The 14,226-nt window shown below is 38.9% G+C and overlaps 2 protein-coding genes across 2 annotated transcripts in view; one reads left to right on the top strand and one right to left on the bottom strand.

The window, feature by feature from the left end:
- The window catches only part of MACROD2 (MACRO domain containing 2), an 896,045-nt gene that overhangs the window by 102,927 nt on the left and 778,892 nt on the right, over window positions 1-14,226 (top strand). The window lies entirely within an intron of this gene.
- FLRT3 (fibronectin leucine rich transmembrane protein 3) lies at window positions 2,176-6,227 on the bottom strand. The gene is made up of 2 exons (XM_010574792.1): window positions 6,172-6,227; window positions 2,176-5,046 (listed from the first exon to the last, which is right to left on the bottom strand). Exon 2 carries the CDS (start codon window positions 4,999-5,001, stop codon window positions 3,052-3,054), a length of 1,950 nt encoding a protein of 649 aa, XP_010573094.1. The 5' UTR covers window positions 5,002-5,046; window positions 6,172-6,227; the 3' UTR covers window positions 2,176-3,051.

Below are 14,226 nucleotides of genomic sequence, written 5' to 3'. Positions count from 1 at the left end.
GAGTTTAGTTCGAAATCAGTCTTTCACTTGCTGAATTAATCTTAATATTATGGATGTTGCATAAAAGTTGCTGTAGAACCTAAGGAAGATCTTGTATGCATGAATGTGCCGTTTTTTCCATTGACATCAACTGCAGTAGGAGGACACCAGCTCTCCCCGCAAACCTGGCCTGGCTCTCTGCAGAGGACAGAATCACTTGTCCAGGTTTTCACTCTTTCTGGTGGGGTGAACCAGGAACAACTGGGTCAACTTGTTGAAGTTGCTTTGGATTTGCATACTACTGACTCACAGTACATAAATTTCACATGAAAAGTCCTCATACTTGAGATTCACATCCAATTATCTCCTTGTCAAATGGCAACTTTTTTTATAGCCCATATGAATTTTGTATGGCATCACCCGAGATGGGCAGTAGATGGTATGTACCATTACCAGGCTACCTCTGGTTGAGGTGCCTCAGAGGAGGCATGGGAGAGTACTCAATGAGTGTTATTTTCCCATTTTCACAACACAAATTTGGAGTCAACTAGGAGAGAGGTTTTCATGTAAATAGCTTGAAAATCCAGCAAAACCTATTTAATTTTGTTATCAGGGAGCTGATAGCAACGAAGTAGTAATCTATTGCCAGTGACCCAGCCATTAAATGTATCTCTGATATAAAAGGTCCCTATATCCTAGCTTAGATGAAAAAACAGGTCTGTTTCCTCCATCTGTGTTGTTTTCCTTTCCCACTTACTGCTCAGGAAGACTTTTGCACAAGAACATAATGAGGCTCCATGTCCTTAGTTGTGGCTTTCTCGCTGTTGCCTAGATCTGTAGCTGATGGGAAAATAGAGCAAAATAGTCTTTAGTGCATTACACTGAGCTGAGCACATAGTTGTGTAGCATTACATGCACCTTTCTGTTACTTTTGGCACTGTGGATCCGATCAATGCTCCACATGCAGGAGGAGACGTGACTTCTGTAAAGTTAGTAGGGAAGCACAGTGCTGCTGTGCTGGGACTCCTCTACTGCTCAGGAACTGCAGGAGGCATTTTTGAAGGTGTGGTTGAGGAGACAGTACCATGGCACAGGGGGTTTGGAGAGGAACTTCCCTGGGCACATCTGGAAAATGAGGGTGAAAACTGGTGTTACTGGAAGTTTTGGGTCTGCACAGTTAGATGGATCCCTGGCAGGAGAACTGTTTGCAGGCTGACTGCTGAAACCATCAGTCTCGATGTCTGCCACTGTTTTTTCTTGTCATCTTCCATCCTTTACCACTCTCAGGGAAACAGACAGGCCAAGCACAGCTAAAATTCTCTTAACACTGGATTGCATTTGGTACACGTTCCTTCTTGTCTGAGATATTGTCCAAAATATTAAGTATTTTTCTTTTTTATTTGCTGTTTCTATTGAAAAAACCCTGTATCTCAGAGGGTTGTAACTCCATGCTTTCCCTCCCTTTCATTGTTCACACAATTCAAAGTTGTGAAAACTTGTTTTCCAAGTAATTATTAATAAAGAAACCCTGCAAGCGTAATACTGTCAAGTTGAACAAAGCAAAAGGTGAAGCTCATGACCTGAAAAATAGCTTCTGAGTGGGTTTCCTATCAGTGCATTGCAGTGGTGCAGCATTATTTTCAACTAATTTTTCAACTTTATTCATCAATAAGACCAGTATTTTTCATAGTTAAGTTACATATGAAAAAGTGGGTATTTTATTTTTTTTTCCTTTTTAAGTTTTTAAAAGCTTGATACATGTAGCGTTGGATCAAGGCACACGCAAGACTAGCCAAAGGGCGTACAGAGCACTTTGGTTTTTAATTGAAGGAACAAATGATTATGGCAACAAAGAGTGGCTTGGGGTTTAAACATGAAATAGCTCATAGTTCAGTAAGAAGGCAGAAAGAAACATGTTACCTTACAGATTTATCACGGAATTTCTGGAAAACTGTGACAGTAATGGGCAGTATTCCTGACTGTAATGGCAGTATACTGAACACACACCTGTATAGTGCTTGAGTATACACTTTGCAATAGCTGTATTCCCCAATGGTCTGCTCACCTTCGTGACTAAATTTTTTGAGACCTTGCTTATATTGTCTGGGTTTTTTTGTCCTGCTCTTTTTTCCTTATGAAACTGCGTTTTCAGCCTTTTTTCTGTTCAAAGCAGTTTCTAAGTGTTGTCTCTGTCCTCCTGCCCTTGCCTCCCAAATACCTGTGACTGTTTTTCTCTGTAGTAAGCAGACCACTGGCTTTAATAACCAGAAATCTAACCCTAAACTGTACCTACCCGCTTGGTTTGTAGAGCCTAGTGCATTTTTTAAAATTCCTTGTTAAGAATTTGGTTATGCTTTTTTTTCTGGGGATCAATTATTTTTTTTTCACACATCAAAAGCTTCAGTCTCACACGTGTCATTGATTTGATTATTTTCTTTTAAATTGGATTTCACAATTGTTGAATGGATATATCCAGACAGCTGATATTGCCCATTACTACAAACATTTTTGTTTATTGAGTATTGTTGTGGTTTACAGATTTAATAGACCCAACATTGAAAGTTCTGTGAGTTTTTGCAACCACTTCTTGATCTTCCTGATTTGCCAGGTTCAACATTGTTTTATTGATACCAAAGTGAAAAATGGCCTGTGCTTACACTTACAAGGATCTCAGATGAATGTTCTGACTGCTCAACACGGCAAGAAAATTCACTTTCACAGTCAACAAGTCATCTTACTCAGTAGAACACAAAAGTTAAATGGTCTGTAACTTCAATATTAGCAAGGAAAATACAGTACAAATTACTAAAAAATACTAAAATATAGAATTGTGGTCAGGTATCCCCACTACATTAATCGCAGCAGTAGCCTGAAATTTGAAACTTTTAATAAAAAGTTCTTAAATATAAATTATATGGCAAATGTATAGTACATTGCTTTGTCAGTCTTTTAATCCAGTGTTTTGCAGTAGAACAGCAACTGTTAAGTCAGTCTTTTCTCGTTTTCTTTAAAAAACAAAACAAAAGCAAAAAACCCAACAAAACCCAAACCAGTCTTTTGTGTCCTTCAGTATCATGAGTGCGAATGATCTGAATCTGGAATACCACTGTCTCTGTAGCTCCTGTTACTACTGCTTTCACTGTGGCTGTTCTTGTACAGATTCATGCCATTAGGTGGGAAAATGGTGTGTATTACAAATTCCTCCTTGGACACTTGGTCGTTGGTTATTGGTATCATCTGGAAAGAAGTCTCCCTGATTTCTAGGATGGAGTTATCCTTCTTGGTTCCCGCTTCAGCATAGTCGTCTTTTCTCCGGCGTCCCTTGCTATAGGCGCAGTTCCGGGAGAACAGAGACCCGTTTCTGTGGACGTACCAGCAGACCAGGGCCAGCAGCGCTATGGCCACCAGCGCCACTGCACCGCCGATGATGGCAGCCAAAGGCAAGCTGGAGTTTTTGTAAGGTTCCTTCTCCTGCTCCCGATTGAGGGTTGTGGTAGGGTTGTACATCTTAAGAGGTGCTGTCTCGGTCTCAATGCATTCAGGCGTTTCGTCGGAGAGATAGATGTTGCTGGTTTCCATGGGAACCATGCATACACGGTATGGTGATTCTGGTTCAAGAGCTGTGAGCAAATAGTCATTTCTGTCGCCTGTAACTATTGTTTCAGTTATAGATCCAAAGGCAGGACTGTGACCCATCTTGAGCCAGCTCAGTCTTAAAGCAGTCATTGGTAGTGCAACTTTCCAGGAGATGTGAATAGTCTCCGTGCTTACGGATTTCACAAATATCGTAATGATTTTGCGTACTGGGCTTGCTGTGGTTCTGTAGTTTTTATTTAGGTTGGGAGTCTTGATGTCCGGTTGTTTGGTCACAGAAACCGGCCAGTGTCCCTGGGCCGGGTATAACGTGTTTGGTACCGCAGTAGTGATTTGGATGGTGCTTATCATGCCATCGTCCTTACAATCAAATAGTTCTGCGTTGAGGTCTTTGATAGCCATTCCACGTACTTTTTCTGGTGCCTGACACATCAGTCCACGTACGTTAACTTTTAAAGGCAATGACTGTAACCAGTCGCGTACCCATTTCATTTTGCACCCACAGTGCCAAGGGTTGTTACGAAGAAAAAGTTGAGTTATGTTGTCCAGGTCATCAAAGACACCCTGAGGTAAATTGCTAAGATTGTTATTGGACATATCTAGTCGATACAGCTGTCTTAAGTAAGAGAAAGCATTGGGTGGCACACGGTTGATGTGGTTTTCTTGAAGATAAAGCTTTCTTAGGTTTGTTCCCGGCAAGTTTACTGGTGCAGCTGTGAGTGAATTGCGGACCAATGACAGTTCTGTAAGATTGACTAGATTCATGAAGACTTTGTCTCCTAATCCATGATTATTTAGAAGATTTCCATCTAAAACAAGGCGTTTTAGATTTGTAAGGTCTTGAAGGGACAGTTCTGAAATCGTGGAAATACGATTATCATCCAAGCGTAGCTCTTCTATCGTTTTAGGCAAACCCCAGGGAATGGTGCTAAGGTGATTTCGAGAGAGAAAAAGAAGTCTGAGATAGATGTTGTCCCGGAAAGCTCCATCCTCAATGCTAACAGCGGAAACGGAATTATCATCCAAATGCAGCTCTTCCAGATAGGGAATTTGTGAAAGTGAATCATAAGTAATGGTCCTTATATTATTCTCCTGCAAATGTAGTTCCTTAACGTACTTAGGGAGGTTAGTGGGGAATTCATCTAGGCTGTTGTGATATAAATATATTCTTTCCACCCTAAGCAAGTTCTTCAGTTCTGAAGGAATCCCAGCATTATTTATTTGATTGTTCTGAAGGAAGAGGGTAGTAGCATCCTCTGGGATTCCTGTAGGAATAGATGTCAAATGGCGATCATTACAATATATGAAACCCACATCACAGCGACATACTGCAGGGCAGGGTTTGGCACTAACAGAATAAGGTGCCATGTCAAGTAACAGCCCTATTTTAGTCCAAACTAGGAAGATGCTCCAGGTTACACTAATCATGGTCAGGAATGATGAGATTTGTATACAGTTGTGATCTTCAACAATCTAAAAAAACCAAACAAACAAAATTATCCAGATCATCAGTGAAAAAACTGCAATGAAAATTCAACTTCAGCATTACAGAAGACATCTGAAACACGCATATTAAACTAAAATTCAAGTTCATAGAAACATTTTACTTTCTTTTCCTTACATCGGTATTTTACTACTTCTTATACTAATTTAATTAACTTAATAGGTTATTCTGCATAGTAATTGAAAATAATATAATCAAGTATGTCTGATTTGTGAATTGTTTTGCTTAAGCAAGAAGGTTCTTTCTAAGGATTCCTTCACATTTCATGCGTAGAGACAATCTTTGTTCGCAGATACCAAGTAAGTACAGAGCTGAAGTCACACCAGAGTTCAAGTAAATCACTCTCTATCTGAAAGATAATAAGTAATTCCTAAGTCAGCTAACTAGTCCAGGAGCCCTTAAGTGAACTTTAAAACCCTTACCAAACCTACAAGTTTAGTGGTAGCTATTTTGGAGGTTCAAAAAAGTCCTAATGGCAGAGCATAAAATGCAGACAAAAGAGCAAGGGTCAGCTAAAGACTTTTTTCCGATGTTTTCTGAGTGCTCAATATCATGTTGCGTATCTTACAAATACTGCAGCCTACTTTTCCTGGGTTTTTGAGCTGTAAGGTTTAGAAAGGTGAATGTTACAATTGGTAGGTAGCTAACAACCTGATGGAGCTGGTAGAGCTATGGTTTTCTAGTTGACTGGATGGAATATTCTATTACATGCTTAATTTCATGTTTAAATATTTGTCATTCTCAAAAGTCGTCTTACTAAGCAGTACACTAATAAGAGACTATTTGGCAGGTTTAACCACATTTTCCCATCTTATTAGTTCAAACTGTGCAGTGTAGGATAATATAAATTAACTCTTGACTGAAATTGCACTTTGCATTGGTAGTGTGTTTGTACATTGAGCTCAGGTAATTAGCATTTTTATAGCTTTTAAGACAACATAATTCAATTACCATTGTAATTAGGGTTGTGAGAACTTCTGCAAGATGACCTATGCATTAAGCAATGTCATGACCTTTTCTCTTGTGGGTTCATATATTAATTGAACTTTATTCTCTGAGGCATGAAAAGGAAAATAAATTAATATTGATCCTACCGTATTTAAAGGTATGAGTAAATTTTGTGCTTGAGGATATCCAGTAAAAGAATGTCTTTCTTGCGAGTCACTCTTATGGTTTACTCCACGGAGCTGTGTTTTTCTCAGCGGTGTTTACTCAGATGGTCCTTCTTGGTCGTGTGTGTTTCCTGGCCCCTGGCATGATACTCAATGAGCATTCCAACCAAGATTTATCATGGTACATAAGCACAGCAGGATGGGGTGTAGAAAAGCTTCAGTTTCCCTCTATTTTTGTCCTCGTGTAAAGTCTGTGAATGAAGAGCCTCTTTTGTTTGGTTTAATGCCTTTAGCAGGAATTACTTTCTTTGTAACTCTTACAAACTCTTCTGTGCAGTGTAGTAGTTGGAGGTGGTAACTTCAGCGCCGCGTGATGGAAACTATTCATTATGCTGAGGCTTGAAGGATGGTAGCCTCTTCAGGAGGTCAGGAACGGGGCTGCTTTTTCCTGTCCACAATTATCCAAGTATAAACTTTGTACAGTAGCTACATCCTGATACATCCACGCCTCTTTGAGAGAACCATTTTCTGACTCTCACTTTTTAACACTTCTTCCAAGTTTGTAATGCAGGAAAGAATTCCTCCTGTGCTGCAAGGATGCAAGTTACTCTACCGTAGAAATGTTAGGCAATTCAGATGGTTTTCTTCATTAAAAAAACAAAACAAAAAAACCCCACAAAAATATGATTTCCTTCGCAGAAAACTCCCCTTTTAAAGCTTTCCTTGAACTCTTAATTTCCTGCAAAAGTAAAAACAAACAAAATATTTGCAATTAATAACAACTGGTGGATGCTAGAATTGTGTTCCATCTCCTATATATATCATGCTATGCTTATTGTATACATGACTAGCACATCTTGTTTTCCCAATATATTGGTATTTCAGCAAAATACAGAGCTCTTTAAACAGCAAAACATTTTCTTAGTCTCATGTTTACCGCATTTTTGCTGGAACTATATTTTCCTTCCTTTCAGTAGAAAATAAATTCATCCTGAATTGACAGACAGTAACAAAATATTCATAAATTATGTTTTCCACCTGATTACAAATGTCAGTCCTGCTTCCTTGGAGGAAGCAAAAATGGTTGCTTGCTTTGTGTTCTTGGTAAACTGAGGTAGATGGTGATCCTCTCCTTAGTTTTAAACGTAAAGGGAGTTAATTACCATTCAGTAGTTACTACATGAAAGGGGAAACGGTTTTGCTAAAATACTGTAGTAATATTTCACATCTGCGACACGCTGATTCTGAATTGGGGACTAGCTAGGCATCTGTTATCAACTCTTTGACAACAGAGATTCATATGTGAGTTTTGTCCATGAAATGTGCTTGATTTGCAGTCTGAACTTTTAAGCTATTATATTTGTCACTTTGCACAGTGGAATTGGTGTTGATTAGCATTTTATCTGATTTTTCTAATTTAAAAAAAAAAAGAAGGGTCAGTCTTGGTTGTTTGTATTTCTTGAACTCCAATTATTTGGTTATTTTTGAATGGTATTTTTAACTTGGGCTACTTTGTATCACTATTGCACTATTGCAGAAAGTATCCACTCAGATACCAAGTCTGTGTTCCCCCAGAGCATGTAGGTAGTACCTGCCTGAAATACAAATGGTTAAATCTGAAATTACAAAAATACTTAACGTTTACTTGCTTCTCCCTTTCATTACTGCATGTTCTCCAGAGAACTGAGCACAATCCTCAGAACTGAAACGCTCGGAAGAAACGGCATGCTGAGTAATGCTTGCTTAGCTGCCTTCCTGTGTGCTTAACTAGAGTAGCTTCTGGTCCTTCATGAAATATTAGACCTGAACAGAAACGGTCTGTTTTAAAACTCTGTCTTTTTCTATTTGAGTCAGGTCCATCATGAAGTAGATCAGGAATACTCCTAAAGCAACAGGAAATTTACACTGATCCAAAATTATTGACATAGAAACAAATTATGCTGCTCTTTTCATTAAAAAAAAAAAAAAAAAAAAAAGCCCCCCACTTTAGAGATGGTGTGACTGTCTAGTGAGGGAATGGTAAAGCCTTTTCTCTCTGCTGCTTTCATGTTCATCTAAGCTTTGGTTTTGCACCTTGTTTTCAGCAGCTGTGTAATGAAAACAGTAACTTAAAATGAGAGACTCTCACTGTGGCATAAATAAGTATTTTAACATATGCTTTATTTAAGGACAAAACTCAGCCTGCCTGGTCACATTTTAGAATATAAGGGAATGCATATTTTTTGGTAACCTAAGTAATTTGGGTAAATTATGCAATCCTTATAAAATGGAACAAAAAGACTCCATGTTCTTGCAGTGTCCAGTTTTCTTGGTCTGTTTTACTGAAGTGTTTGGGGAAAGAAGTCCAGGCTCTATTCCTGAAACTTTGAAATAAACAGTTGCTTAACAGCTGTAGAAAACATGGTACCTTTAGGAACCAACGTAAAGTTGTGATAGAGGGTATTTTCTGGAAGTATATAGTGAAGTAGGAATATGAATTTCTTAAATAGGTCTCTGAAGGCTACAATAACTTTTAAGTACTTCTGAAGAAAATTTATGGTTTTGTTTTTTTTTTTTAAACTTTTAGAGCTGTAAAAAACACCTATTAAGCAAAACAGAGGTTCTAGTATGCATACATTACATATATACATACACACACGAGAAAGTGAATTCATTTATTTTACCTTTCTAGCATATAAACTGTTTCCTCTTTGCTCCATTTGATAGTCATCCCTTCATTTATTGCCGCTATTATAATAGCAGTAATGTGTGGGATTAAAATGAAAGCAGTAAAGGTCATTAAGTTCTTGGAATTTTTTTTATCCCTTCTCTCAAAATTACATGAAAATGAGAGACAAAAATAAAAGCTGGTCTCTTTGGAGAAGACGACACTGTTTCAAAAATGTGGATTAAGACTATACCCCCCACTCCCTTTTCTAAACTTAGAATAGTTTTCTTCAGGTTTTGATTGTTTGATACCTTGCACTTCCCTTTTATATCTCAAGCCATAGCTGAAAACAATGTTTTTGCATATCAAAGGCTCCAGTGATCTGTCTACAGAGAAGAAGGGAATCCTGCTGCCATGCTCCAACTTTCCCCTTCTTGAGCTGTCTCTAAATATTCCCTGACATCAAGTCATTATAGCTGATCCGCCAGGATGAAAAGAAAAGTGACCCCCACTGGTACAGACACTGTGTCCAGGTTTCTGCAACATCAAATTGGGAGGCTTCATGGATACATGGTTTTGAAAGAAGCCATTACTTTTGAACAGAGCAGATTTTAGAAAGTGTGCTAAAATTAATATTTAAATGCAAAAATGACTTTTTTTGGTAACAAAAGTAATGTTGGAACAACTGAACAGCAGCTTCTTTGCTTATCTTTATTCCAAGTTGAATGTTTTCATGAACTTTGCTGAACTGCATGGTTAAATTACTTTTCCTGGGACATTGTGTAAGCAAGTGTATTACTAAAGATAGCGGTAATATGTAAGCCTTGTGTGTGTACTTATCGCTGTGGTACAGCTAAGCAGGGGGACATCTTATTTTAAGAAGTTCAAAGTAATTTGCACTCTACAAGAAAAATGTACTGAAGAACATAATTGTATTTACTATAAAGTATGGAGTCCAGCTGTACTCCCTGTCCTGTAGGCAGGCAACGGCCAAAAAAAATTAAAAAAAAAAAATAGTTTTGTTATATTTGAAAAGTTGAGTTTTTCAAAAAATGGTGCCAAAGAGATCTTTTCTTTCCAAGCTGTGATAAAACATGAACAAAATCAAGACCTGCTTCATTTGAGGTCACACAGTGCTTATTTGAATTTCTAATCTACCTCTGTGTTCTCTGGCAGGAACTCTGGTAGTTCAGTAGCTTCTTTCTAACCATAAAAGTAACAGGGGGAAGGGAAACAGCTCAGTATTTTTAGGTTATAAATGAGAAGAGTGTCATTTAAAGTTAACATTAGAATATATGTATTTGATATGTCTAAAATTTTGCTTAATTGGTGTACTTACATTCCAGAATTACCTCTGTATTTGTTTATAATCTGAAATGTATCAGAAACATAAAATATGCTTCTCATGTTTTAAAAAGACTTCTGAAGTCTATCTACTGCATATATTGCCAGTTTAGTTTACAAAGGTCATGCTGCCTCTTAAATAGTTTCACCAACTTTAAAAAAAAAAAAAAAAAAAAAAGTTCCACAGTGCTAATCTACACTTAAAGCAATGCCCATACTTTGTTTTCTTTAAGTGTATTACTCAGGGTTAGTTGACAGTGACAGCAAAATGCTTTCTAAGCACCCTGTCTAGGAGCAGCAATTTCCACGATCATCATATTTCAGGAAGGTGCCCCAGTCTTTTGTTTGGTGCTAGGCAAGCAGAAGGTCCTCTAGCTGTCTTTCCAAGGGGTAAAGAATGCAAAGGAGCATGTTAAACTGAGAGTCAGGTTGTATCTCTATGTTGGTGAAATTTGGGTTTTTTTTTTTTTGTTTGGAAAATTTTTTTTTTTTTTTGAAAAATTTTTCCCCCCCCCCCCCCGTGTAGTAGTTCAATATAATATCACTTTTGTCTTGCTAGTTCTAACTCAAGTGTCTTAACCTGCAATTTTTCATGTGATCTTCCCTTAAATGCAAGTGAATCTGACTTTAGACCTGGATTCTGAGTAAAAGCTTGTCTCCATGCCTAAGATGAACCAAACCAGCATTTGCTGTAGAGGATGGAAATGAACCAAGAGTTGTTCACTTCTGAAGTTTACTTTTAAAACCTTTCCTGGTTTTGAAGATGCTAGGTTGAAAAGATCCAGACTATTACGCTATTCCTACTTACTCTCTTGTTTTGACTACTCTGCTTCTGCAAAGGTTGCACGTTAAAAAAGCACTTTGAGGGGGAGTGTTTTGCAATGGCTTTTTGTTTGGTGTTTTAGCGCTCTTTGAGTTTTGCCAATTATGGCTTCTAGGTTTTCTTTTGAGAGCTGCTGCTGAGGTAACCTGCTTGTGCTTAAAATAAAAGAATAGGGAACAAATGCTGCCATTGTTTCGAGGTAAAATCTGGGTTTTTTTCCCCTCTTGACAAATTTAGGTGGAATTATACCTGATAGGAAGTTCCTGGCACAAAACATAAGGCATGTAAAAATACGACTTAAACACTGGATAAAGCTTCAGTAGTTTTGTTTCTTTGCCTTTTAAAACAGTTGGTTGCTCACTTCCCGATTACTAAATTTGCTCCTCAAAAACTAAGACTTCAAAAACCGTGCAGCTGTAAGATTGCTTGAATTCTTGCAGCTCGTGGAAGGAAGAACAGAGTTTGTGATGATACAATATATTTAATGAACACTTTTCAAGATGCCTGACCCGAGTGATATTTGGTCACTTATTAAAAATAAATGTAAGCAATCACATACTAATTCTTCTGTGCATTCCTGTGCTTTGAAGTGATTAAGGAAAAAACTGCAGAAATAACTAGCCATTAGCATCCATGCTTGCTGCTAGAAGGAGACAAAGATGGCCATCTACCAACTGAAGCCACTTCAAATAATTGCAATGCAAACTCCAGCAATTGCTTTGATTAGTCACCACTGTGTTACATAATATCCTTCGACTTTTAGCTATTGGTTGCAAAGGAAAAATGAAAGAAGAAGAAAAAAAAACCAACCAAGAAACGCATCTTTATTTTGTTCTTGCTGTAAAATGTATACACTTTATTTCTGGAGATGAAAGCTTGCCGTGAGTTTACCAGAGAGTTTTTTGCCCACTGGGGGGTGGTACACACTGCAAAAACTGTGCTTTTAAGAGCCACAAGTCAGATGTTTTTTGCTGCTGTCCAGTTTTCTCTGCTTTAATTACAACAAAGTCTCCTGTTGAGAAAAACAGAGGCAGCCTCCAAAGGAGGGAATTTAAAAAAAAAAAAAAAAAAAAATCACTTTCAGAGAGTTTACAGATTCTTATTTCCCATGCTTAATTGTATTAACTACGGTATTTATCTGGTCATTCTCCAGTTAAAATAAAATGGCATGAATGTAAAAAAAAAAAAGAAAATTAGCATTTTACATATATGCTAAGGGTTGTCACTGTTCCTGGTGTATAGGAGGAACAGAGAAGGCAGGAAAAAATACAGCTTTTAGAAGTGATTAAATGTGGGTGGAAAAACAGAAAACCTTGATAGCAATATGAATAGAAGGATTAGAATAGCCTCAGTATATTTTAAGATAATTGGCTTTCTATAAACCCAGGTATACCTTTTGTTTATGAAATATTTTAAAACCTATCTTAAACAAGGCTGTATTGTATGGTTTTGGAATAAATTAAAGGAAACTTGAGGGTGGGGTTTCTTTTTTTTGAGGAGGGGAGGGAAGGGCACTGAAATGTCTTAAGTATGACCTAATGCGTGGCATATATATTGACAAGGAAAAACACATACTGATCTTTCTGTTTTATAGCAAATAATTCTTTTCTTTGTACACTTGAATTGACAAATGCATTTTTCACTCTAATTCAGAGAAATGTTCATTAAGACACCATATCCCCAGGCAATAGATGGCGAGCATAATTGATGCTTATTATCTTTTTGGGCGGTATATTTTAGGCAAGGAAACTGGGGTCAGGATAATGAATTGTTTTTTTAAAGTCTGAACATTTTCAGCCTCTTCTTTCTATACTTTTTCTCTGCATAGAGGATTTACATGGAAATGCAAAATGTAAATCTTCTTTTTCTAAGTGGCAATAAGAAAATGCATTCAGCTGCTCTGCTCTTTTGCAGGAATACGATTTAATTGTAAAGTAATTCTGCATTATGGTGTGAAGCTGGTGCCCAAAACACTCTACTGTAGTTTGTTAACTGACCAGCATTGATCCCTTGAAGAAGGGAAGAGACCTGCCTTCACTCCAAATTAGTAACCTATGGCTAACAGCACTCCACGAATTAGTTAATTACATGCACTCATCCTTGTGCTTGCAACACTCCTTTGCAACTTTGACTGGATGCACCAGGGTTGCGCTCAAACCCCTTTGCAGTCAGTGAGATTAAAATTTAGGCTACCTCAAAGGGAAGGACTGAGCCAGAAAGGCAACTGTCTGTGCAAAAGCCGAGCTTTTATTTGCCAAGGGCCTGATCTTGAAAACTAAGCAGGAACCGCCCCCCACCCCCCCAAAAAACCCAACCAAAACCCAAACCAAAAAAAACCCCAATCCAAATCGGAAAGCCCGTGCCTAGATGCAGTAAGCTGTGGCAGATGCTGGGGAGCAGGACTGCTGCGTTGAGCGGTGGTGTGCTGGGAAATGCAGGGACACCCGGGCTTCGCCTTACCAACTAAGTTGCAGATCCTAATTGTGTTGGAGGAAATCGGTAAAACAAAAGACTCTGGCACATCTAGCAGTCGTGAAACGGTTTTCGGGGCGAGAATAATGTAGAGATGAGGAGTGCAAAGGAATAAGTGGACAAAATAGTTATTTGCGAGCCATTTATAAATGCATTTGCTGCACTTGTACGAGAGCAGACAATTACTTAATAAACTGAAAACAGGAGAAAAGTTCATTAAAACTAGGCAAGGACCTTTCGAGTGCTAGGAGGATTATCGGCCAGCTCTTCTTCCCAAAGAAAGTGGGGCGTTTTTGAGAAAATTGGGGCCTGTTGCATTCTTTCTTAACGTATGTGCAACCATTTTGTTCCCCATCTCCTCGTCCGCAGACTTTGTGCGTGAGGAGCAGCAGCACTGGGGAGGGTGCACAAACCCTCTCGCTTTTTTTTTTTTTTTTTTAAAATATATGCAGCAAGGGGGCCGGGGGGGGGAGTTTTCAAACCTGGGGAGACAGGCAGGGTACGGGCAGGAAGATTTCCCCCTCCCCGCCCAAACGCGGGGCTGGGATCCCAGCACACGCGGGGCGTGGGGAGCCGGCCCGCCGGCGTTGCTATGCGGGTCCCTCCGGGTTTCCCTCCGCCCCCGCGGAAGGCGGTTTTGCGCTCTTACTCCCGGGGCCGGTGCAAGGCTGGTACCACACTGCCAGTCTGGGGAGCAGCCGGCTTGCGCCCCAAGTCGACGGCGGGTGGGTGGGCAAAGGCCGGCTGCGGC

Source organism: Haliaeetus leucocephalus, unplaced genomic scaffold, assembly GCF_000737465.1.
Source record: "Haliaeetus leucocephalus isolate CR32 unplaced genomic scaffold, Haliaeetus_leucocephalus-4.0 Scaffold450, whole genome shotgun sequence".
Lineage (NCBI taxonomy): Eukaryota > Metazoa > Chordata > Aves > Accipitriformes > Accipitridae > Haliaeetus > Haliaeetus leucocephalus.
The sequence above is the reverse complement of the archived record's forward strand: the minus strand, read 5'-3'. Positions and strand labels throughout refer to the sequence as shown.

Coding starts and splice junctions, on each gene's coding strand:
- FLRT3 (XM_010574792.1), bottom strand. CDS start 5,001: ATGATTAGTGTAACCTGGAGCATCTTCCTAGTTTGGACTAAAATAGGG.